Source organism: Mus musculus, chromosome Y, assembly GCF_000001635.26.
Source record: "Mus musculus strain C57BL/6J chromosome Y, GRCm38.p6 C57BL/6J".
In the NCBI taxonomy this organism is placed as follows: Eukaryota; Metazoa; Chordata; class Mammalia; order Rodentia; family Muridae; genus Mus; species Mus musculus.
In genome coordinates this window covers 7254858-7279825 of record NC_000087.7, presented here as the reverse complement: position 1 = coordinate 7279825, position 24968 = coordinate 7254858, and the positions used below count along the sequence as shown (strand labels likewise).

The 24968-nt window shown below is 35.2% G+C and overlaps 1 protein-coding gene across 1 annotated transcript; it reads right to left on the bottom strand.

The window, feature by feature from the left end:
• On the bottom strand, positions 1-24592 carry Gm28998 (predicted gene 28998). Its single transcript, XM_017318756.1, has 7 exons — positions 24475-24592; positions 19086-19152; positions 18476-18510; positions 3427-3544; positions 2538-2637; positions 389-487; positions 1-30 (listed from the first exon to the last, which is right to left on the bottom strand). Exons 1-7 carry the CDS (start codon positions 24590-24592, stop codon positions 1-3), a joined length of 567 nt encoding a protein of 188 aa, XP_017174245.1.
• Between the last annotated feature and the right edge of the window lie 376 nt (positions 24593-24968).

Genomic DNA, 24968 nt, shown 5'->3' with positions numbered 1-24968 from the left:
TTAGTTCTTGGTCCCCAAGTTCATCACAACCTAAAACAGAAAAGTACCTCTTATTAAATAAATTCCCAAGGATACAAATATGAAAGATTCTGTGCAGATGATGTATAGGGTAAAGGTTAAGGTCAGGATTAGGATTAGGGTTAGTGTTAGGGTTATGTTTAATAAAGCAGGATAATTATAGTGTTATTAAATATGAGGTACATCTGAGGTCAAATTCCCATTTTATCATTTCATATCTTTAATAATTCATACAAAGCCATTAGGATTTTATGGATAATAGCAGTCATTTCAGTAAGAAATAATTCAAAATAATAAGTAGTTAAAACTTTATGATTATTAAAACATATTTAGATTCCTAAGGTCATTTTATGGACCATGTGCAACATACCTCCATGGACTTCTCATGCATTTCTTTAACTGCTTCCAGGGTCTGGTTCTGACTACATTTGGACAGTTTCAATGCTTGTTGTTCTTTTTGACAACTATTCTACAAATGTAAAAGGAAAACATTAGTATAACAATTCTGTTTATTTTTGTTGTTACTGCCATGCAACATGCATGGTAGTCTAACAATAAAACACTAAATGTATATCTAATACTAAAACATTTATGTGAGCAAAAATAATTCTATATGAAAGTTAAAAGGAATAGTTTTCCAACTGATTTAAAATTTTAACAACTATTTTGACTAAATATATATATATATTTACAATGATATGAAATAACATTATGCTACCAATTGTGGGGTAGGAATTTTTTTTTAATGTGAAAGAGTTTTTTATAATGCACAGACTGGCCTTAGCCTCCCAAGTTCTTATGTGTATAGGCATGCACCATGTATACATGAACTCGGTAAAATCCTAGTCTTCGAAGCTTAGATTGGTTTTCTCTAGATTACAATCTCAAGCAACATATAGAAGTAGTAACATAAAGTTCTCATTGTATTCTTTAGGGTTGCGCACAACCATGATAATTTGCATTTAAAAAAAAATTAAGACAAGCCCTTTACACCTTTTCACCTTGGGCTACTACAATCCTGTTTTGCCCTTTATTCACTGTGATCAATTTTTTACCTCACATTTGCACTCAAATCATCATAATTAAGTAAAATTACCTCTAATTTGCAATGCTTATCTTTAAAAAAAGTGCACCTGCATACATTTGGAGACAAAGGGTTAATATTGGGTGTCATCTTTGATTTCACAGTACTGTTTCAGAGACAGAATCTCACTAAACCTAGAGCTCATCATTTATGCTACACCTGGTGGCTACAAAGATCTGGAGATCTTCTTTTCTCGGAACTAAATCTGAGATTGGTTGTTTTAAAATGCTCACAACCACACCAACTTTTTTTTGTTGTTGTGGTGGTGGTTTGTTTTTAGTGTTGCTAGTTTGTTGTTGTTTATTTTGTTGTTGGTGGTGGTGGTGTGGGCATTCATCCCAATGCAGGGAATATAAGCTGGGGTCTCCATGCCTACACGGGAGAAAGATTACCAATTAAACCATCTTCCAGCCCTGTAAATCAATCTTATTGGGCCCACATGCAGCATATGACACATTTAGGGATCTTTTCTTCTTTAAAACTTTCCTTCACTCATGGTAGTTTTCTTTCTACCAGTGGTTCTCTTCCTTTACTGGCTCCCTCTCCCCAGCTGCCATATGCAGAATTACAAATCTTGAAGTACCCTGCTGTTCTGTCTTTAGACTCCTTATTTACAGGGATGATCACTTTTCCTTGAAATGTCATTCAGAGTCCAATGTTTAAAAACTGCCTTCAATTGGAGTATTTATTATTTATCTTTAGTGTCTATCTCTTTCCGGAACTGACTCATAATGGCAGCTTCCTAAATGCCTTCTGAGGCAAGATGAATTTGCTGTTCCTTTCAAATTGAATACTTTCCAAACTATTAACCAGTAAATAAAATAAAATAGTTAATATGATTATCGTTGTCTCAGATCTTACTTGGAAACCAGGTGATTACTCTACAGGTAGAGTAATGGAGACGTGATCTAAAATTGTTTGCTGATATTCTTCCACAGGAAAATTCTTCCAGGGCTGTTGAGATTGTTTATTTCCATCCTCTGTTGTTACTAAATCTTTACTAAATTTAGGACTGTAAGAACTGATTTACCAAATTGAGTTGGTTTTTTAATATAAACAACAGAGTCCAGGTGAAACCAATAAATAAGCTTTCTCTCTTCTTTGAACTCTGATATATTGTGGTTTTTTTGTTTTTTTTTTTTTTGTTTTGGTTTTTTTTTTTTTTTTTTTTTGTAGTCACTGGTAATCATCTCTTGATCTTTCTGCAAATGTCTGCCTCTTGAAAATTTATGATCTGGTATACCATAAAATGCCTAGTCGTTTTCATTGATATAGTATGCAATCAATAGTTTATATCTCAGTAAGACTAGAACAGAAGCAAGGATAGATAGATAATGGAACTTAATTTAGTTTCATATGCTCAACTCAAGGCTAGTTGTTCCATTCCTACTTAGTAATACTAGGTTAAATATTAAGTTTTTTTTATGGTACCAACCACTGATTTTTCTTTTTCTTCATTGAATTTCTGTACATCCATATCAGACTTCTGAAATGTAGTTATATACTGCTCACAAAATTTGTTGTTGATGTTCTTCCTGTAAAGCACAGTAACAAAAGCAGGCACATTTCATACCAATATGAAAAAGAACACTCAGAACAAATTCAATTGAACATTTCATACTATAAAAAGAAAAATAGCAGTATAAAATATCTAATGGGAAATCATTATAGATTTTTCCCCTAACATATTATCAGAGAGGTTTTCATTTACGTTTTAGCTTTTCAAAATTAAAGAAATATAAACACACACAACACACACGTAACACACACACACACACACACACACACATACACACACACACATATGTATATATATATATATATATGTATATATATATATACATGTACAAAATTTAATTATATTTCAATGTGGTTTTTTTTTCATTATTTTCTACCAAATATAAGTTCTAATTTATTTTTCATACATTGCCTTAGTAAAGACAGTGCAAAACATGTCAACTAAAATATACAAATTGTCTGCATATGTAATTGTAGTTGTTCCTTTTGAATATTGTTAAACATAATAATCAGTAAATTACATTCCTAAGACTATGTGCAAGACTTCTGTATTTCCACAATGAATGTAAATTAAAATTTAAATCTCATTAACATTGACTTAAAGCAGAAAATAAAATTTTCATAGATTTCTATGAATTAGATTTAGTTTGCTTGAAGGCATGATGTTATAGGGTTAACTGTTTAGACAAAATCAAAGCCAAACATTTTTACTAAAGAATCAGACATGATATAATTTTTTTTAAACTTCAGCCACATATAATTTTTAAAATGATACACATTTGACCCTACAAATATAACAACTCTACCTCTCTCGTTCGTTCGTTTTGCAAAATCTTTCTAATTTCTGGTTGCTGCCTTTGAAAGATTCTTTGACATAAGTTTCCATCCATTTTCTCTTTATGTGAAGCGTCTTATAAATGTCATCTATATTAAAAATAAAGGGTCATTTTGAAGAAAAAATAGATGATTCCATGTATTCAAGTAAAAATAGATATAGATAAATTTCATTCAATAATGCTATGGAAACTTAAAATTAAATGATAGATATCACAAACATGCTTCATACTTTAGAATACTTAGGGTTTGGTATGTTCAGATGAAGGATGTTCAGCCTATAAAGTCTACAGAAATGTTCCACAACATAGAATAAAACAGTCCATGTATTTTGGATAAGAAATATCTAATCTTATCTGAATTTTAATTTCTGTAAGGAAAATACTTTTGAGCTTCAAGAACAGTTTTCAAAAGAACACATGCACAAAACAAAGGATCAAAAGTATACTTAATTCTTCATAGGGAAACACTTTTAATAAAGGCTAATTCTTTTCCAAATCTAAAAAAGATGATGCAACTGAAAGAACAAACTTGATTGTGGAACTGTTAGACCCATTGTTTAAAATATTCAATTAAAATAAGAGGGCAGCCGGGCATATTGGTTCCCATGTTAATCCTAGTATTCTGGAGGAAAAGGCAGAGAGATATTTGTGTGTTCCAGGTTAACCTGGTCAACATACTGAGTTCCAGGACAGTCAGAGCTACAAATGAGACCCTGTCAGAATCAAACCTGCGTTTGATTCCTAGCACCTACATAATGTGCACAAATATCTCCAACTCCAGTTCCAGGGGATGTGATGCCCTGTTCTAAATTCTGCATGCACCAGGTACATATGTATATGACTCACAGACATACTTATAGGCAAAATACCTATATAAATAAAAATAGATAAAAATGTTAAAATCTATGTTTAAAACAATGATCTCCAAGTTTTTTTTAATCAAAATAAAATTATTTCTAAAGTGAATTGGTAATTATATTTCAGAACATATCCTTTAAAAAAACACTTGAAGAAAATTATGGTACGAACTTTTGATCAGTAACTGCTGCAGTTCATGAAAATTGTAACGCTTCAGAAAATGTTTAGTACCTTTCTAGCATGCACAGTTAGCTTTCAGTAACTAGGATGAAGCTATATTTCAGTGTACATGTTTAATATTCTCACCATACATAGTACTAGACAAAATCAGATTATTAAATGATTATTCTGCCTCCTCTAAATAGAACAAATCCTTCAGTTGAAAAAAAATAATTTGGTAAAATGGGTAACTTGAAAGAAGCAAAATATTATTTTTTAAAAATATAATATTGTTTCATGGGGGTAGAGATATGGCTCAGCAGTTAAGAGTACTTCCTGTTCTTTGCAAAGGACATAGGTTTGGTGTCTAGCACTCATATGGTGGCTCACAACTATCTGACTCCAGTTCCAGGTATCTGAAATAATCAACTGATATCTGAACAACAGGTACACATGTGGTGCACATATATAACTGTAAGCAAAACACTAATACACATAAATAAGTCCAAAAATAGGTATTAGGAGCATTGTTTAGTAAGCCATGTAAGATGTTTTTTTGTGTATGATCCTAGTATTGGAAGCTTAAGCAGGAGATTTCCAGTGTAAAGACTGCATAGGTTAAATAGGAAAATGCAGGCCAGCCTGAACTACATAATGACACCATATCTCAAAGACAAGTTACTGTCTTCTGAGAAAGCTCACTTAGCATTCAGTTACATATAATTTAAAACAGATACTTTAGAAACTGAGTATCATTCTCTCATTGTTTAGTAAGTTGTCTTCCACTTACAGTTACATAATTCATTTCATAAAAAGAAAAAAAAATAATGAAGGGATTGGAGAGATGATTCAGCAGTTAAGAGCACTGGTTCCCTTCCAGATTTCTGAGATTGGAGTACCAAAACCCACAAGGTGGCTCACTACCTATAACTTCAGTTTCAGGGGATTCAAGGCCTTCATCTGGCTTCCTCAGGTACAAGACACACTAGTTGTGCACATACACACGTGAAAGAAAAAAAAAAAACAATAACCATAACATAAAATTTAAAAATAAGTTATAAGGGTTACATTAAAGAATTCAGTTTTGCACTGTGCCATATAAAGAAGGAAGCACAGAAGACTCCTAGAAAAGAAACTGACTTAATATAAAATTAGCACTGGATCAATGAAAATATGTTTCATGTATAGAATTTTGTATACATATCACTTAGCTATGAGTACATGGAACTGTGAAATTGTTTACATCTATTTTTTTTTCCTTTTAAAATTCCTTCAAAGCTTTTACAAAAAAGCCTCAGTAGTCAAGAGGGCCTACTGGGAAAAGAGGAGGTTCACAAAGTACTTTTTTTTTTTGTTTTTTAAGGTAAGTAATGTTACTTCATGCTTATCAAAGAATAATTCATCAAAGATGAACTCACAATTCGGAATATCTATGCTCCAAATACAAGGGCAACCAAATTCATAAAGAAATTTTACTAGAACTCAAAGTACATATTGTACCCCATATAATAATAGTGAGAAACTTCAACACCCCACTCTGAGCAACGCAGAGGTCCTGGAAAAAATAAATGAAAAAGAGACACTGTGAAACTAATGAGAAGTTATGAAACAATCGGATTCATCAGATACATATATATGTATCTGTCACACACACACAGACACACACATACAAACACGCACACATATATTGAAGCAAATTCACACACAGTTCTCATTAGATGAAGAGAAATTATTTGAAAAAAATCAACAAACCTTCATGATAATAGTCTTGGATGGATTAAGAATTTTAAGCACATACCTAAATATAGAAGCAAACCAGAAGCCAACATCAAATTAAATGGAGAGAAACTTGATGCAATCCCACTAAAATAAGACAAGACAGGACTAGACAAGGCTTCTTACTCTTTCCCTACCAATTCACTATAGTACTACAAGTTCTAGACAGAGCAACTAGAAAACAAAAATTGGTCAAAGGAATAAAAATTGGAAAGGAATAAATCAAAATATCACTATTAGCAGATAATAAAATAGTATACTTAAGTGACCACAAAAATTCCATCAGAGAACCCATAAACCTGAAAAACAACTTCAGCAAAGTGGCTAGATATACAATTAACTCAAACAAAACAGTACCTTTCTTCTACTCAAAAGATAAACAGGCTGAAAGGCAATTATGGAAACAACACCTTTCAAAAGTCACAAATTATAGTTCCTTGATGTGACTCAAACCAAGCAGGTGAAAGATTTCTATGACAAGAACTTCAAGTCTCTGAAGAAAGAAACTGAAAAATCTCAGAAGATGGAAAGGTCTCCCATGGTCATAGATTAAGTTAGTAAAAATGGCTGTCTTCCCAAAAGCAATCTACAGATTCCATGCACTCTCCATCAAAATTGAAACTCAATTCTTTGTAGAGACAGAAAGAGCAATATGCAAAACCATTCGGAATATCAAAACTCCAGAATATCCCAAAACTATTCTCAACAATAAAAGAACTTCAGGGGGAATCATCCCTGACCTTAAGCTGTATTATGCAGAAATAGTGATAAAAAATGTATGGTAATGGTACAGAGACAATGCCTTCATTAAATGGAGAGATCTAAAATATATCATCCTGTGTGATCTCAAAGGAAAAAAAAAAAACATGGTATGCACTCACTGATAAGTGGATATTATCCTAAAAGCTCAGAATACCCAAAATGTAATTCACAGACCACATGAAGCTCAAGAAGAAGGAAGACAAAAGTGTAGGTGTTTCAGTCCTTCTTAGAATGGGGAACATAATATTCCTGGTAGGAAATGTGGAGATCAGGGCAGAGACTTAAGGAATGACCATCCAGATTCTGTCCAACCTTTGGATCCATCCCATATACAGAAACCAGGCACAGTCACTATTGTGGATACCAACAAGTGCTTGCTGATAGGAGCATAATATGACTGTCTCCTGAGAGGCTCTGCAAGGGCTTGGCAAGAACAGAGGCTGATGCTCACAGCCAACAATCAGACTGATCATGGGGTCCCCAGGGGAGCACTTAGAGGATGAACTGAAGGAGCTGAAGGGGTTTGCAACCTTACAGGAAGAACAACAATATGAACCGAGCAGACAGTCCAGAGCACTCAGGGACTAAGCCACCAAACAAAGAGGGGCACCCATGACTCTAGCTGCATATAGAGCAGAGGATGGTATTGTCAGACATCAGTGGGAGGAGAGGTCCTTGGTTCTGTGAAAGCTCCATGCCCCAGTGTAGGCAAATGCCAGGGTAGGGAGGTGGAGTATGTGGGTGAGGGAACAGGCTCATAGAAACAAAGCAAGTGTCAAATGGAATAGGGATTTCCTGGGACTAAACCAGGAAATGGCTGATATTTGAAATGTAAATAAATACACCACACACACACACACACACACACACACACACACACACACACACACACACACACACACACACTCTGATGGCTTTAACTGTGACTTCAAGTGGGTTTACATCTAATCACAGGATGATCTAAATTTTTCCCATTCCTGCTAGTTTTTTGATAAATTAGAGTAAATGTGTCTGCATCTCAATCTCCAAATAAAATCATAGTTGCTCTTATCACAACCAAGCTCCTCAACCTTTTTCATCACAATACAAATCTAAGACAAATCTTAAATATAAAATTCTTCCTGGCTGGACAAATATTTTACTGCTACAGCAAGAAGCTCTGGTTTAAATCTTCAGGAATGAAAAATAAAAACCCCCAAAATTTAGATATAAAAAATAAAGAAGGCATGATTCCTCGGGCCCCATTACATTTCTGAGGCTGAGGACTTCAGGTACAAGGCCAGTCCAGGCTGCAATTGAGGTTTCAGACAATCCTGAGATATAGAGCTAGAGCTTACTTTCCTAAACTAAAACAACAAATAAATAAAGACAGCCTGGTCTGAATTATGTCTGAATTCCCAGCACTTCTGAGGCAGAGAGAAGCCTCTAGTATTTGAGGCAGTTTGGAAACTATATATAGAAATTTCGGCAATGTGGCATTTTCACAACACGTTAAAATGTAGACTGGTTTTCAGTTTCTTTTTAATAAATTCCTGGTGGGAAGCAGTTGCACAGAAGAGGTTCTTGTCTGTTTCATCCACTAAGTGAAGTCCAGTTTACTCACACCTCACATCCCCAGGCCCCAAGAATACTTTCAGGGTCTCCATTTCCTTGACCTTCCTGATTTCTGCTAGGAGCTAGTCTGTTCAAACTCTTGCACTTACAGTGAAGTTCTCAGTTTTTCTCAGCAGAGGCCTAAGTGGGAAAGGTCGATTGTGAACCTAGAAGTAGCAACTTCCTGAGCCCAGTGAGGGTCACCTAATCTCATTACTCCTGAAGAAACACCTCCAAAACTCCACCTTCATCCCCACCCAGACCCCTAGCTGAACCAGGATTAACCAACAGACAATTGACTACCTCCACTGAGACTTCATCCTACCATGATTCCTCAAGAATTTTGCTTCCTCAAGAACTCTTTGTAGCCACCATACTGGGTAACAGGGTTTGAACAGCGGGAAAACAATCTCAGCCAAGCCCATTGCTGATTGGCTGTGTTTGCACATGAGTACTAAGGGTAAGAGAGGCTCTTTCAATCATCTGTGATTAAAGCTTCAAAAAGCGGGTAGTATTTTAACTTCCTCTACTACCCAGAGGCTTTCCATTTTCTAAGTTTGCAATACTAACTTGAAAGTTAAAATAAAATGAACTCCAAAGACGACTCTCCTACTTGGTTTCAGATGAAGGGGCTGTACTGTGTAACTCTAAATTGTTTTTTTTTTTTTGTTTTGTTTTGTTTGGTTTTTTTTTTTTTTGGTTTTTTTTTGTTTTTTTTTTTTAAACTAAAGTGTTTTTGCATGTTTGTATTTATATAACATATATGACTAGTTCCCCTAGAAACTAGAATAGGATGCCAATATCCCTGGATCTAAAATTAAAAATGATTTTGAGAATTATGTGGGTTCTAGGAACTAAACCTTGGTTCTGTACAAAAGCAACAAGTGTTCTTAATTTCTAAGCCATCTTTCCATTCCTATCCTGTGTGTGTTTTAAGGTGTGCTGGATCATTTCTAACGATAGATGTTTAATTTTACTATATAATGGATTGTATAAAAAATGACTTTGTTAATGTTGTCTATTTCCAGAAACAGAAAAACAAACAAACAAACAAACAAAACAGCAACAAAAAAAAAAACATAATTTTAATGGATTGTGTAAATCATAAAAAGTTTCAGGATAAAAATGGAGTGTATACATTTCAGTATATGGGTGCATAAGGAGGCCAGATATAGACATCTGTTTTATTCTCAATTATATTCCAAATTTCTTTTTCATTTTCTCTTTTTTTTTTTTCAAGTCAGGGTTTATCTGTATAGCTCTGGTTAACCTGGGACTCACCCTGTATACCAGGGTGGCGTCAAAATCAAAAATCTCCCTGCCTCTGCCTCCCAACGTCTGGGATTAAGGCATGTGCCACCACTGACTGACCCAACTTAAAACTTGAGATAGGTTCTCTGAATATGAATATGCAGCTAACCAATGCCACTACCTCGGCTAGCCAGCAAGCTGTCTCCACCTACTCAGCACTGGTTGGCAGACTGCATTTTAGAAGTGGATTCTAGGCCCCCACTTTTATTTTCAAGGAAAACATTTTACTAAAACAGCCATCTCTCTAGCCTCTCTTCAAGGTTTGTTCTGTTGCTATAGACACTGCAATTTTTTGTTTGTTTGTTTTTTGTTTGTTTGGTTTCTTTTTCTATTTCTCTAATCATGCCTAAATTTAGGCTCCTAAAATGCTTAGTGGTGGTTTTGCTTGTTTCCTTACAACAGCAAATTGGTTTTCTTGCTCACTTTACAATTTGCTGTTAATTTGGCACACTGGACAAACTGACATTTCATTTACTAGGCTTATTGCTGTGTTTTGTTTCTTTGGTGCTTTTTTTTTTTTTTTTTTTTTGTTAATTTGCTGGGTTTGTTTTTTTTTTTTTTTTGCTGGTTTTTGGTTTTTGTTTTTGTTTTTGTTTTCACCACTGAAGATGAAATTTATAACTTTTAATGGTGCTTTACCACTGAGCTACATCTTTAGTTAATCTTTAGTTTTGAATGTTGGATGAGAAGTTATCTGTGTGTATTTTTTAAAGAAAACTATAATTTCTGTGAAGCCTACAATTATCTCCCTATGCTATAAGTTCTATAGAGATCTCTTTCCCTCGTTTGGCCTCTTCAAGAAACAGGGAAATATTTTTAAAACACATACCTCCAGATTTATCCAACATACTGCCTACTTCATGTCTGTGAAGACAGAACAATAAAAAATTAAAGCAAGAAATATAGTAGACTGGTAGGCCATTTTTTTTTACCACACACAAAACTTTACACAGAACCTTCTTTAATTTTTTATAATAAATATATAATGTTTGGTTTGGAACAAATGTCATATGCATATAAAATATATGGTGGACTACCAACTTGAACTTGGATTATTTACTTTTAACAATTCATACGTTTACACACCACAAGGAGTTTATTCATAACTCTCCCACACTTGCCGAGACCCTTTTTTTCCCCAGATAGTCCCCTACTTATTTTTATGATGTTTCTCCTTTTCTTTGAGTGTGTCAAATATCACATGCAGGTGGTCCTATTGTATGAGTTCCTATGTGTTTGTGATCACAAAGTCTAAAGGATCCCAAGCTGGGCTTGAACTTAACATATAGCAGCATCTGACATTGAAATGCTGATCTTCCTGAATCTACTTTTCCAGTGAAGGTAACACAAACACTACTTTTGAAGTACTCTATTGAACTGGCAAAAAAAAAAAAAAAAAAAAAAAAAGAAAAAGAAAAAAAGAAAAAGAATTGAAAATATTACCCCATGTCTTCATCTCCTTTTACTTGAGGCGATATATTTCCATCTTTACCAATTGCTGGGTTATTTACTGTATTGACAATAGAAAATGTAAACATTTGAAAGTATGCAATATTAGTAATAGTTAATAAAGTACTATCAATTTGAATTTCTTTGGAAAAACTGCCTGTTTTTAGTTTTTGAAACAGATTTTAAAAACTAAGTAAAATTAAGTACATCCAGGAAATCTAGTACACAAGGAGAAGAAAAAACATAAGGATAACAGGTATAGATGAGAAGTAAGATTTCCAAATTATAGGGTCAGTGAATATCTTCAACAAAACTATAAAAGAAACCTTTCCTAACCTAATGAAAGAGATGTCCATGAACATAGAAGAAGCATGCAGAACTCCAAATACTTTGGACCAGAAAAACAACAACAAAAACAAAAATCCCTGCCATCATATATTAATCAAAGCACCAAATGCACAAAACAAAGAAAGAATATTAAAAGCAGTAAGGTAAAATGGTCAAGTAACATATACAGGAATTCCTATCAGAATTACACCTAACTTCTCCCCAGAGACTATGAAAGCCATAAGATCCACGGTAGATATCATACAGACACTAAGAGAGCAGAAATAAGAGCCAAAGCTATAATATGCAGCAAAACTATTTTACCATAGATTGAGAAAACAAGGTATTCCGTGAAAAAACAATATTTACACAATATCTTTGAACAAATCAAACCCTTCAAGGGATAATAAAGGGAAAACTCCAATATAAGGAGGGAAATCACATGCTAGCAAAAACAAGATATTAATATTGAAGTAAACCTAAAAGAAGGTAGCTACATGAACAAAGTTCCAACAAAAATAACAGGAAGAAACAAAGACTTTGTCTTAGTATCTCTTAGTATCGCCATATTCTATTCACCAATTAGAGAGAAATAGACTAACAGACTGGATGTGTAAGCAAGACCCAGCATACCAGAAACAAACAACAGGAACAAAGACAGACATTACCTCACAGTAAAAGGCTGGAAAACAATTTTCTAAGCAAATGTTCCAAAGAAACAAATTTGGAGTAGCCATTCTAATATCAAATAAACTTGACTTTCAACCCAATGTTATCAAAAAAGACAAAAAGTGACACTTCATATTCATCAAAGTTAAAATTTACCAAGATGAATTTTCAATTCTAAACATTTATAGTCCAAATGCAATGGCATCCATATTCATATAAGAAACTTTAGTACAGCTCAAAATGCACATTGCACCACACACAATAATAGCAGAAGACTTCAACAACCCTCCCTCATCAATGGAAAGATCCTGGAAAGAAAAATTTAAAAAAAGACACCGTTAAACTAACAGAAGTTATGAAACAAATACATTAGTTGATATCTATAGAACATTTTATTCTAGAACAAAAATTGTCCATTCTGCTCAGCACCTCATGACGCCTTCTCCAAAATTAACAATATAATCAGTCACAAAACATGCCTCAACAGATATAAAAATATCCAAATAATCTCATACATCCTATCTAATCACCAAGGACTAAGGCTGATCTGAAATAATAATATAAATAATTGAAAACCCATGTACACGTAGAAGGTCAACAAAAATCCAGTCAGTGATAAATCAGGTAGGGAAGAAATAAAAAAAATAAATATAAGACTTTTTAGAGTTTAAAAAAAAAATGAAGTTACTACATACTGAAAGTTGTGGAACACAACTAAAGCAGTGTTAAAGGGAATCTCATAGCTCTGAATGCCTCTAAATAGAAACTGGAGAGAAGATACAGTAGTACGTTGACAGAACACCTAAAACCCCTTGAATAACAGGAAGGAAATTCACCCAAGAGGAGTTGAAGGCAGGAAATAATCACACTCAGGGCTGAAATCAAACAAGTGGAAACAAAGGAACTATAACATAAAATCAAACAAACTAGGAGCTGGACCTTTGAGAAAGTCAACAAGATAGATAAAACATTAGCCAGACTAATTACAGGGCACAGGGAAAGTTTCAACATTAAAAACCAGTAATGAAAAGGGAGACATAACAACAGATACTTAGTAAATCCAAAAAAATCATCAGATCCTACTATACAAGCCTGTAACTTAGCAAAAGTGGAAAATCTGGATGAATTGGTCAATTATCTAGACAGATGTCAGGTACTAAATTTCAATCAGGTTGAGATAAACCCTGTAAACTCTCCCATAACCCCCAAAGAAATAGAAGCAGTCATTAAGAGCTCCCCCCTCCAAAAAAAAAATAAATAAAATAAAAAACCCGTATCTGATGGGTTTAGTACAGATTTCTATCAGACTTTCAATGAAACACCAATACCAACAATCTTCAATCTATTATGCAAAAACAAAAGAAAATGAACACTACTTAATTTGTTCTATGAAGCAACATTTACTCTTATACCCAAACCATACAAAAACCCAATGAAGACAGGATACTTCAGACCAATTTAACTTATAAATATTGATGCAAAAATACTCAATAACATCCTGTTAAACACAATCCAAGAACACATCAAAAATGATCATCCTTCATGATCAAGCGGCTTCGTCCCAGGGATACAGGAATGGTTCAATATATGGGAATCCATCAATGTAATCCAATATGTAAAGAATCTCAAGGAAAAAACACAGTATTATCTCATTAGACACTGAGGAATCATTTAAAAAAAATCAACACACCTTCATGATGAAAGTCTTGGATAGATTCAGAAAGCAAGGCCCATAACTAAACATAGTAGCAAACCAGGATCCAACATCAAAATAAATGGAGAGAAACTTGATGCAATCCCACTAATATATGGCAAGGCTTCCCACTCTCTCCCTACCTATTCACTATAGAACTAAAAGTTCTAGCCAGATTAAATAGACAACAAAAAGAGGTCAAAAAGTTAAAAATTGGAAAAGAACAAATGAAAATATCACTATTAATAGGTAATAAGATAGTATATTTAGTGACCCCCAAAAAATCCACTAAAGTACCCTTAAGCCTGAGAAACAACTTTAGCAAAGTGATTGGATATACAATTAACTCAAATAGATCAGTAGCTTTCCTCTACTCAAAGGATAAACAGGCTGAAAGGGAAGTGATGGAAGCAACACTCTTCACAATAGTCTCATACCTTGGTGTGACACGAAAAAAGCAAGTCAAAGTTCTGTAGGACAAGAATTTCATGTCTCTGAAGAAAGAAATTGAAATTCTCAGAAGATGGAAAGATCTCCCATGGCCATAGATTGGTGTCCCAAATAATTTAATAAAAATGTCTATCTTGCCAAAAGTAAGCTCTGATTCCATGCCCTCTCCATCAATATTCAAACTTAATTCTTTATAAAGATAGAAAGAGCAATATGCAAAATCATTTGGAATAACGAAAATCCAGGATATTGTAAAACTATTCACAAAAATAAAAGACCTTCAGGGGGAATCATCCCTGACCTCAAGCTGTATTATAGAGAAATAGTGATAAAAATGTATAGTGACCATAAAGAAAAAATGACTTCAGGAAGTTCACACGCAAATGGATAGGTCTAAAGTATATCATCCTTTATGAGGTAACACAATCCCAAAGGAAAAAATATGGTATGCACTCACTGATAAGTGGATATTATCCTAAAAGTTCAGAATACCCAAAATGTAATTCACAGACCACATAAACCTTAAGAAGGAAGAAAAAAGTGTGCATGTTTCTGTCCTTCTCAGAATGGGGAACAAAATACTACTGGGAGGAAATATGGAGACAAAGTGCAGGGCAGAGACTGAAGGAACGACCATTCAGAATCTGCCCCACCTGTGGATCCATCCCTTATATAAACACCAGACCCTGTCACTATTGTGGATACCAACAAATGATTGCTGAAAGGAGCCTAATATGGCTGTGTCCTTAGGGGCTCTGCCAGAGGTTGGCAAAAACAGAGGATCATGCTCACAGCCAACAATCAGACTGATTATGGGGTCCACAGTGGAGGAGTTAGAGGAAGGACTGAAGGAGCTGAAGGGGTTTGTAACCTTACAGGAAGAACAATAATATGAACCAAGCAGACCGCCCCCCACCCCAGAGCACTCAGGGACGAAGCCAGCAAACAAAGAGGGGGACCCATGGCTCCAGCTAAATACATAGCAGAGGATGTCCTTGTCAAACATCAGTGAGAGGAGATGTCCTTGGTCATGTGAAGTTTGGTGTCCCAGTGTAGGCAAATACCAGAGCAGGGACATGGGTGTTGGTGGGTGGGGGAACATGCTCATAGAAGCAGAGGGAGGGTGGAATGGTAAAGGGAATTTCTGGGGTGAAACCAGGAAATGACTAATATTTGAAATGTAAATAAACACACACACACACACACACACACACACACACACACACACACACACACACACACACACACACACACCTAATATGATGGCTTTAACTGTGACTTCAAGTGGGTTTATATGCAATCACAGGATGATCTAAATTTTGGTCCCATTGTTGCTAGGGTTTTGATAAATTAGAGTAAATGTGTTTGCATCTCAATCTCCAAATGAAATCATGGTTGCTTTTATCATAACCAAGCTCCTCAATTTTTTTCATCATAATACAAATCTAAAGCAGATCTAAAATATAAAGTTTTTCTGGCTGGACAAATATTTTTCTGCTACAGCAAGAAGCTCTGGTTTCAATCTTCAACAAGGAAAAAAGGAATAAAAAACAAACAAACAAACAAACAAACAAACAAAAATTTAAATATAAAAAATAAAGAACACATATTTCCTCAGGCCCAGGTACATTTGTAAGGCTGGGGACTTCAGTTTCAAGGCCAGTCAAAGCTGCAGGTGAGGTTTCAGACAATCCTGAGATATAGAGTTAGAGCTTACTGTCCTAAACCAAAACAACAAATAAATAACAACAACCTGGCCTGAATTATGTCTGAAGTCCCAGCACTTCTGAGGCTGAGAGGAGCCTCTGTATTTTGAGACAATTGGAGCCTATAGATAGAAATTTCGGGAATCTGCCATTTTAACAACAGGTAGAGGTAAATGAAGACTGGTTTTCAGTTCGTTTTTAATGAATTCCTGGCAGGCAGCAGCAGCTAAAAGAAGGTTTTAGTCTGTTGGCTCCACTAACTGACTTCCAATTTACTCACTCCTCACCTCCTCAAGCCCCAAGAAGACTTCCAGGGTCTCCAATTCCCTGGCCTTCCTGCTTTCTGTTAGAAAATAATTCTGTTCAAACCCCTGCCCTTAGCGAAGTTCTCTGTTTTTCTCAGCAGAGACCTAAGTGGGAAAAGTTGATTGTGAGCCTGGAAGCAGTACCTTCCTGAGTCCAGTGAGGGTCACCTCCTCTCCTTACTCCTAAAGTAACACCTCCACCCCTCCACATTCTTTCCCACACAGGCTCCCAGCTCAAACAGGATTAATCATCTTTCAACAGACAATTGACTACCTCTACTGAGACTTCTCCCTACCATGCTTCCTCAAGAACCTTGCTTCCACAAGAACTCGGCTTGATGACTACCACAAAGCATACTGGGTAACAGGGTTTGGATAGCGGAAAACAATCTCAGCCAAGGCCCTTGCTGATTGGCAGTGTTTGCACATGTGTACTAAGGGTGAGAAAGGCTCAATCAGTCGTCTGTCATTGAAGAGCAACAAGGAGGTAGTATTTTAGCTGCCACTACTACCCAGAGGCTTTCCATTTTCCAAGTTTACAATACTAACTTGAAAGCTAAAATAAAACGGACCCCAAACAAGACTCTCCTACTTTGTTTCAGATGAAGGTGCTGTTGTTTGTAATTTTCAATTGTTTTATTTATTTAAGTAATTTGTTTTTGCATGTTTGTATTTATAAACATGCATGTGTGGTGCACATAGAAACTAAAAGAGAATTCCAAAACCCATGGATATAGAATTAAAAATGGGTTTGAGCCATTGTGTGGGTCCTAGGAACTAAAACTTGGTTCTGTCCAAGAACAACAAGTGCTCTTAATTTCTAAGCCATCTTTCCATCCCTGTCCTTTGTGTCTTTTAAGGTGTGCTGATCATTTTTCTTGAAAGATGTTTATTTGTACTATACAGTGGAGATTACAAAATTATAACACTTTCTTAATATTGACAATTTCCTCATAGAGAAAAAACAAAAGGACAAAAACCATCATTTTAATGGATTGTGTAAATCAGATAAAGAGTATTGTAAAAAACTGATGCATATACATTTCAGTATAAGTATGCATAAGAAGGCAACAAATAGACATTTGCTGCATTCTCAATCACATTCCACCTTCCTTTTTTTTTTTTTTTTTTTTTTTTTTTCAAGGCAGTGTTGTAGTCCTGGACCTCACCCTGGTTACCAACTGCTGGGATTAAGGCATGAACCACCTCCGACTGCCCAAACTTAAAACTTGAGACAGGTTCTCTCTGATTGTGCAGCTCACCAATGCCACTAGCCTGGCTAACAGCAAGCTGTCTCCACCTACTTTTCACTGGGTTGCAGCTTGCATTTTTAAAGCCGATTTAAGACCCCCTCCTTAATTTTTATACTTTCAAGGAAAGCACATTACCAAAACAGCCATCTCTCTAGCCCCTCTGAGAGGTTTGTTCTCTTGTGGTAGCCACTGTATATTTTTTTTTCTTCTCTAATCATGCCTAAGTTTAGGCTCCTAAAATGCTTATTGCTGGTTTTGCTTGTTTCCTTACAAGAGCAAACTGGGTTTCTTGCTCATTTTACAATTTGCAGTTAATTTGGCAAACTGGACAACCTAACATTTCATTTGCAAGACTTATAACTGTGTTTTGCTTGTTTGGTAGGATTTTTGTTAATTTGGTGCATTTGTTGGTTTGTTTGGGGTTTTTATTGTTATTGTTTTGTTTTGTTTCTTTGTTTGTTTTTGTTTGTTTATTTTTGCCACTGAAGATGAAACTCATCACTTTTAAATGGTGATTTACCACTGAGCTACATCTTCAGCTAATCTTGCATTCTGAATGTTTGCTGAGAAGTTATCTCATATGTGTTTTAAAGGAAACTACAATTACTGTGAACCCTAAAATTATCCCCTTTTGCTATACAGTCTAGAAATCTGATGCCCTCTTCTGACCTCTTTAAAAAACAGGCAAATACCTCCAAAAACACATACCTTCAGATTTATCCAACATACTGTCTACTTCATCTCTGTGAAGAAAGGAAAATAAAAAATTAATGCAAGAAATATAGAGGACTGGTAGGACATTTTTCTTACCCACACAAAACTTTAAAAAGAACTTTCTTTTAATTATTTATAATAAATATATAATGTTTGGTTAAGAACAAATGTCATATATATATATATATATATATATATATATATATATATATATATATATATTACATGGTGGAGTATCAAAGTGATCTTGTATTCTTTACTTTTACCAATTCATACATTTACACCCACAGTAGTTTATTCATTAGTCTCCCACTCTTGCTGAGACCCTTCTTCTTGCCAGATGGTCCCCCTCTTATTTTCATGATTTTTCTCCTTTTCTTTGTGTGTATATCTTGGAAGATCTCAGGCAGGTGGTCATATTGTACTAGTTGCTATGTGTTTGTTATCACAAGGTCTGAAGGACCTCAAGCTGGGCTTGAACTCAACATATAGCAGTGTCTGATTTGTATTGCTATCTTCCTGAATCTACTTCTCCAGTGAAGGGAATACAAACACTACTTATGAAGTAATCTATTGAGCTGGCAAAAAATATTGAAAATGTTACCCCATATCTTCATCTGCTTCTGCTTGAGGCGATATATTCTCATTTTTATCAAACGCTGGGCTCTTTACTGTATTAACAATAGAAAACAGAAACATTTGAAAGGATTCTATATAAGTAATAGTTAATAAAGTACTATCGATTTGAATTTATCTGGAAAAACTCTCCATGTAAATTTTTGGAAGAGATTTTAGAAAGGAAATATTTACACCGAGAAAATCCAGGACACAAGGAGATGACAAAACTTAAGGATAATAGGTATCAATGACAAGTAAGTTTTTCAAATTTAGGAACAGTGAATATATTCAACAAAATTATAGAAGAAAACTTCCCTAACCTAAAGAAAGAGTTGCCTATGAATATACAAGTAGCCTACAAAACTCCAAATAGTTTGGACCACAAGAGAAATTTCTTCCATCATATAGAAATCAAAACTCCAAATGCATAATAAAAAAAAAAGAAAAGAAAAAGAAGAATATTAAAAGCACTAAGGGAAAATGGTCAAGTGACTTATAAAGGAAATCCTATCAAAACTATACCTAACTTATCCCCAGAGATTATGAAAGCCATAATATCCAGGGCAGATGTCATACAGACCCTAAGGGAAAAGAAATGCCAGACAAGGCTACTAGATGCATCAAAAAATTTTACAATAGATTGAGAAAACAAAACGATATCTACACAATATGCTCGAACAAATCCAGCCCATCAAGTGGGTAATAATGGGAAAACTCCAATATAAGGAGGGAAATTACACTCTAGAAAAACCAAGAAATTGATCTTGAAGCAAACCTAAAAGAAGAAAGCTACATGAATCACATTCCAACTCTAACAACAAAAATAACAGGAAGCAACAACTACTTTTCCTTAATATCTCATAATATCAGCGGACACAATTCACCAATAAAAAGACATAGAATACGGACAGGATGTGTAAGCAAGACCAAGCATACTAGAAACAAATCTCAGGGACAAATACAGATATTACCTTAGAGTAAAAGGCTGGAAAACAATTATCCAAGGAAATGTTCCAAAGAAACAAGTTGGAGTAGCCATTCTAATATCAAATAAATTCGACTTTCAACCCAAAGTTATCAAAAAAAAAAAAAAAGAGGAGGGACACTTCATATTCATCAATGTTAAAATTTGCCAAGATGAATTCCCAATTCTGAACATTTATACGCCAAGTGCAATGTCATCCACACTCATAAAAGAAACTTTAGTAAAGCTCAAAAACACACATTAATAGAGCATTAAAAGAAACCTTGACTAAATTGGTTTTAGAGACCTGCAGAAAAGATTATGCAGCTCTTTTTCCCTTCACCTTGTTCTGAGTATGGAACACCACAGGGAAATTTAAACTTACACCATTCGAACTCCTCAACTGGGGACCCCCCCCCCTTTAACAGAAGCAGGGGGAATGTTTGACCCTCATGTTTCTTTTTCAGAACTCCCACTAGCTCACTTGAAGGACCTACAACTGGTCAGAAAAGATGCCTTGGAAATGTTGAAACACAATAAAAAACTAAAACAAAAACACAAAAACAAAAAACATACGAACCAGAAACCATCTTGGTGCCACATAAATTTCAAACAGGAGTACCTGTCCTGGTCTGGTGCCACCATTCTGGCAAACTTGAACTCAGATCAAAAGGACTCTCCCTGATGATTCTCACAAGCCCTGCTGCCACACCTCCAGCATGTGCCCAGTTCTGGCATCCAGCCTGCCATGGCCCACTGGCCTGGCACTGCTCACACACAGTGGGCACTGCACAGGAACCTCCCTCCCTCCCTCTTCCCACTGGCAAGAGGCTCTTTTGTCTCATTCAAGGGGCTTCTGAGGTTTTCAATCTTACATATCCTAAAGCTGTGACCTCATGTTGACTTTGTTTGGCAGCTGGGCCAGAGGTTTAATTTTCTAACTTATAAGATCAGAACTATGTACTAGAAGGAGTGGGAAATGTGAGACTACAACTTAGAGCGTTTCTCCCTGGAAGGTAAAGCACCTGGATATTCTCCAAGATTGTTTTCCCTGATTTATAAAAATACAGCCAGAAAGAGACTCTATGTTATCTACAGCCACCAAAAAGCCTTTTGGTTTCTGAGCCTTACAGCTAGAGATTCGAAAATTGGAGTTTTGCCAAGGACATCCGGGCAGAGAAGAACACGCCTCCCAACTATTCCCAACTCCTCCAAATTCTCCTCCCAACTCATCCCAATTCCTCAGCTAGCTAATAAAAACCTTCTTCTGTCACATCTCAGAGTCATATGCCCCTGCCCTGCACAGTGGAAGGAGTTTGTCCTTAGCTAGCTGATAATAAAACCTCTTGCAGTTTGCATCAGGTGTGGATTTCTCTCAAGTCATTGGGGTGCTGGCCAGCTCATCCCGGGACTTTACTGGACTTGAGAGGAGGTCCATCTTCAGGGTCTTACACATGGAGACCTAATACCAAAACTCTTCAAACTATTATGCAAAATCAAAAGAGAAGGAACACTATTGAATTTGTTCTATGAAGCCAGATTACAATTATATTCAAACCATACAAAAACTCAATGAAGAAAGGAAACTTCAGACCATTTTCTTTTATGAATTTCGAAGCAAAAATACTCAATAAAATCACTGCAAACCAAATAAAAGAATACATCAAAACAATCATCCATCATGGTCAAGTAGGCTTCATCCCTGTAATGCAGGGATGGTTTAATATATGGAAATCTGTCAACTTAATCCACTATAGAAACAAACTCAAAGACGAAAACAACATGATCACCTCATTAGATGCTGAGAAAGCATTTGACAAAACACAACACCCATTCATAATAAAAGTCCAGGAAAGGTCAGGAATTCAAGGCCCATATCTAAACATAAAAAAAAAAAAACAATAGACAGCAAACGAGTAGGAAACATTAAACTAAATGAAACAATCCTATTAAAATCAGGGACTAGACAAGGCTGCCCACTTTCTTCATACCTATTGAATATAGTAGTTGAAGTCCTAACCAGAGCAATTAGACAACAAAAGGAAAACAAATGAATACAAATTGGAAAGGAAGAAGTCAAAATATCACTATTTCCAGAATATATGATAGCATGTATCAGTGACTCAAAAATGTACCAGAGAAATCATAAGCATATATATGACTTCAGTGCAGTAGGTGAATATAAAATTAACTCAAACATATCAGTGGCCTTTCTCTACTCAAAGGAAAAAGAGGATGAGAAAGAAATTAGGGAAAAATCACCCTTCACAATACTCACAAATAATATAAAATAGCTTGGTGTGACTCTAACTTAGAAAGTGAAAGATATATATGATAAAAACTTCATGTCTCTGAAGAAAGAAATGAAACAAGATCTCAGAACATGGAAAGAACTCCCATGCTCATGGATTGGAAGGATTAATATAGTAAAAATGGCTGTTCTGCCAAAAGTAGTTTATAGATTCAATACAATCCCCATCAAAATTCCAACTCAATTCTTTACTGAGTTAGAAAGGGCAATTTACAAATTCTCCTGGAATTTGAAAAAAAACAAACAACAACAACAACAACAACAACAACAAAAACAAACCAACAACAACAACAACAACAAAAAAAAACCTGGTATAGGAAAAACTATTCCCAACAATAAAAGAACCTCTTGTGGAATCACCATGCCTGACCTCAAGCTGCACTACAAAGCAATTGTGATAAACACTACATGGTACAGGTATAGTGGTAGACAGGTAGATAAATGAAATAGAACTGAAGTCAGAGAAATAAACCTATAGTCACTTGATCTTTGACAAAGGAGCTAAAACCATCTAGTGGAAAGGAGACAGCATTTTCAACAAATGGTGTTGGTTCAATTGGCAGTTAGCATGTAGTAGAATGTAAATTGATCTATTCTCATCCCCTGTGCAATGTTCAAGTCTAAGTCGATCAAGGGACTGCACATAAAACCAGAGACACTGAAACTTATAGAGGAGAAAGTGGGGAATAACCTGGAATACATGGGCAAAGGGGGGATATTCTTGAAAAAAAAAATACCACCAATGTCTTGTGCTATAAGATTAAAAATGGACAAATGGGACCTCATAAAATTGATAAGGTTATACCCAGAAGTTCAAACTTGTAATAAGGAAACATGCTTCACTTTGTCCATAGCAGCCTTATGTATACTAACAAGAAGCTGAAATGAACCCAGATGACTCTCTTTAGAGGAATGTATATAGAAAATATGGCACATTTTCTTAATGAATTACTACACAGCTATTAAAAACAATGAATTCATGAAATTTTTATACAAATGGATGGATCTGGATGATATCTTCCTAAGAGAGTTAACCCAATCACAAAAAACACACATGATATTTACACATTGACGAGTGGATATTATCCCTGAAGCTCAGAATAACCAAGGTAAAATGTGCAAAACCCATGAAACTGAAGAAGGAAGACCAAAGTGTGGATATGCCGTTCCTTCTTAGAATGGGGAACCAAATAATCATGGAGGGAGTTACAGAGACAAAGATTGGAGCTGAGAATAAAAGAATACAGAGACTGCCTCACTTGGGGATCCATCCCATATACAACCACCAAATCTACTGAAGATGCCAACAAGGGATTGGGTGCAGGAGAATGATATAGTTGTCTCCTGAGAGGATCTGCTAATGCCTGACAAATAAAAAAGTGGATGTTCACAGACATCCTTTGGACTTAGCACAGGGTCCCCAATTATGGAGCTGGAGAAAATACCTAAGGAGCTTAAGGAGTTTGCAGGCCCCTAGAAGAAAAAACAACATGAACTAACAAGTACCCCACAATTCCATGGGATTAAACCACCAATCAATGAAAACAAATAATGGGATATATGATTCCAGCTTCTTATGTAGCAGAGGATGGACTAGTCAGGCATCAATGGGAGGAGAGACACTTGTTCCTGTAAAGATCCTATGCCCCAGTATGGGGGAATACCTGGGTTAGGAATTGGTAGATGATGTGTTGGGGAGATGGGGGAGAGGGGAGAGGACAGGAGATTTTTTGGAGTGGAAATTAGAAACGGGGATACTATTTGAAATGTAAATAAGGAAAAGTTATAATAGAAAAAGAAAGGAAATAATTTATTTGCAAGTTTTATGAAATAAATTCATGTTTGGCAAACATATTATACGAACAATGTTCATGTCTTTTCTTGAGGTGAAATCAAGAAAGTTCTTCTCTCTCAACATATGCTGATATAGTTCCAAGAGTAGGTTTATGTGCTGCAAAACCTTGTATATAGGAATACAGAGATATAGGTAAAATTAGAAATGAAGTATATGTAAACTCTTAACAAAGACTTCTTCCATTTCAGGTGACTAGGTAAAGTCTAATGAACTGCAGGACACAATTAATACTGGAAATGCGATACCTTCCGAAAGAGCCTCCTCTGAAACTTTTATGTCATCGTCCTCATCATCAAAGTCCAAAAGTAATAAGTAACCTTCCTTTGGTATCACCTTCAATTTCTTAAGAGCCATTCTTCTCATAAGAACTCAGTAGTCTTCTTAGTTAAAAAAAAAGGAAAAAAAAACAATAAAAAAACAATAAAAATAAAAAGGAAAAAAAAAGAACTTAGTTACCTGATTAAAAATTATCATTTAAATAATTAAAAATAACAAAACATCAAATAATTATTTTAGCTCAATGAAAGATCATTTCTTTTTTACTTAACATGTATATTTTTAATCAATTGCCTTTATCAGAGAGTTCTGTGTACATATTCAATATGGTGATGCATATATATACACTTACCCATACCATTTCCTCCATGTATCCCATTTATCATGTCCCTCTCCCTCACAACTTGTTTTAAAAACTTCTTTAACTCACTTCTTTAAAAACCTCCTTTAGAACCAAAGTTAT

Excerpts from the sequence above, each read along its gene's own strand:
- Gm28998 (XM_017318756.1), bottom strand. The coding sequence starts at position 24,592 with ATGAGAAGAATGGCTCTTAAGAAATTGAAGGTGATACCAAAGGAAGGT. Across the intron at positions 18,511-19,085 it reads GAAGCAGATGAAGATATGGG|AGATGAAGTAGACAGTATGT; the intron begins GTAACATTTTCA and ends CTTTCTTCACAG. Across the intron at positions 2,638-3,426 it reads AAAACGAACGAACGAGAGAG|GAAGAACATCAACAACAAAT; the intron begins GTAGAGTTGTTA and ends TGTGCTTTACAG.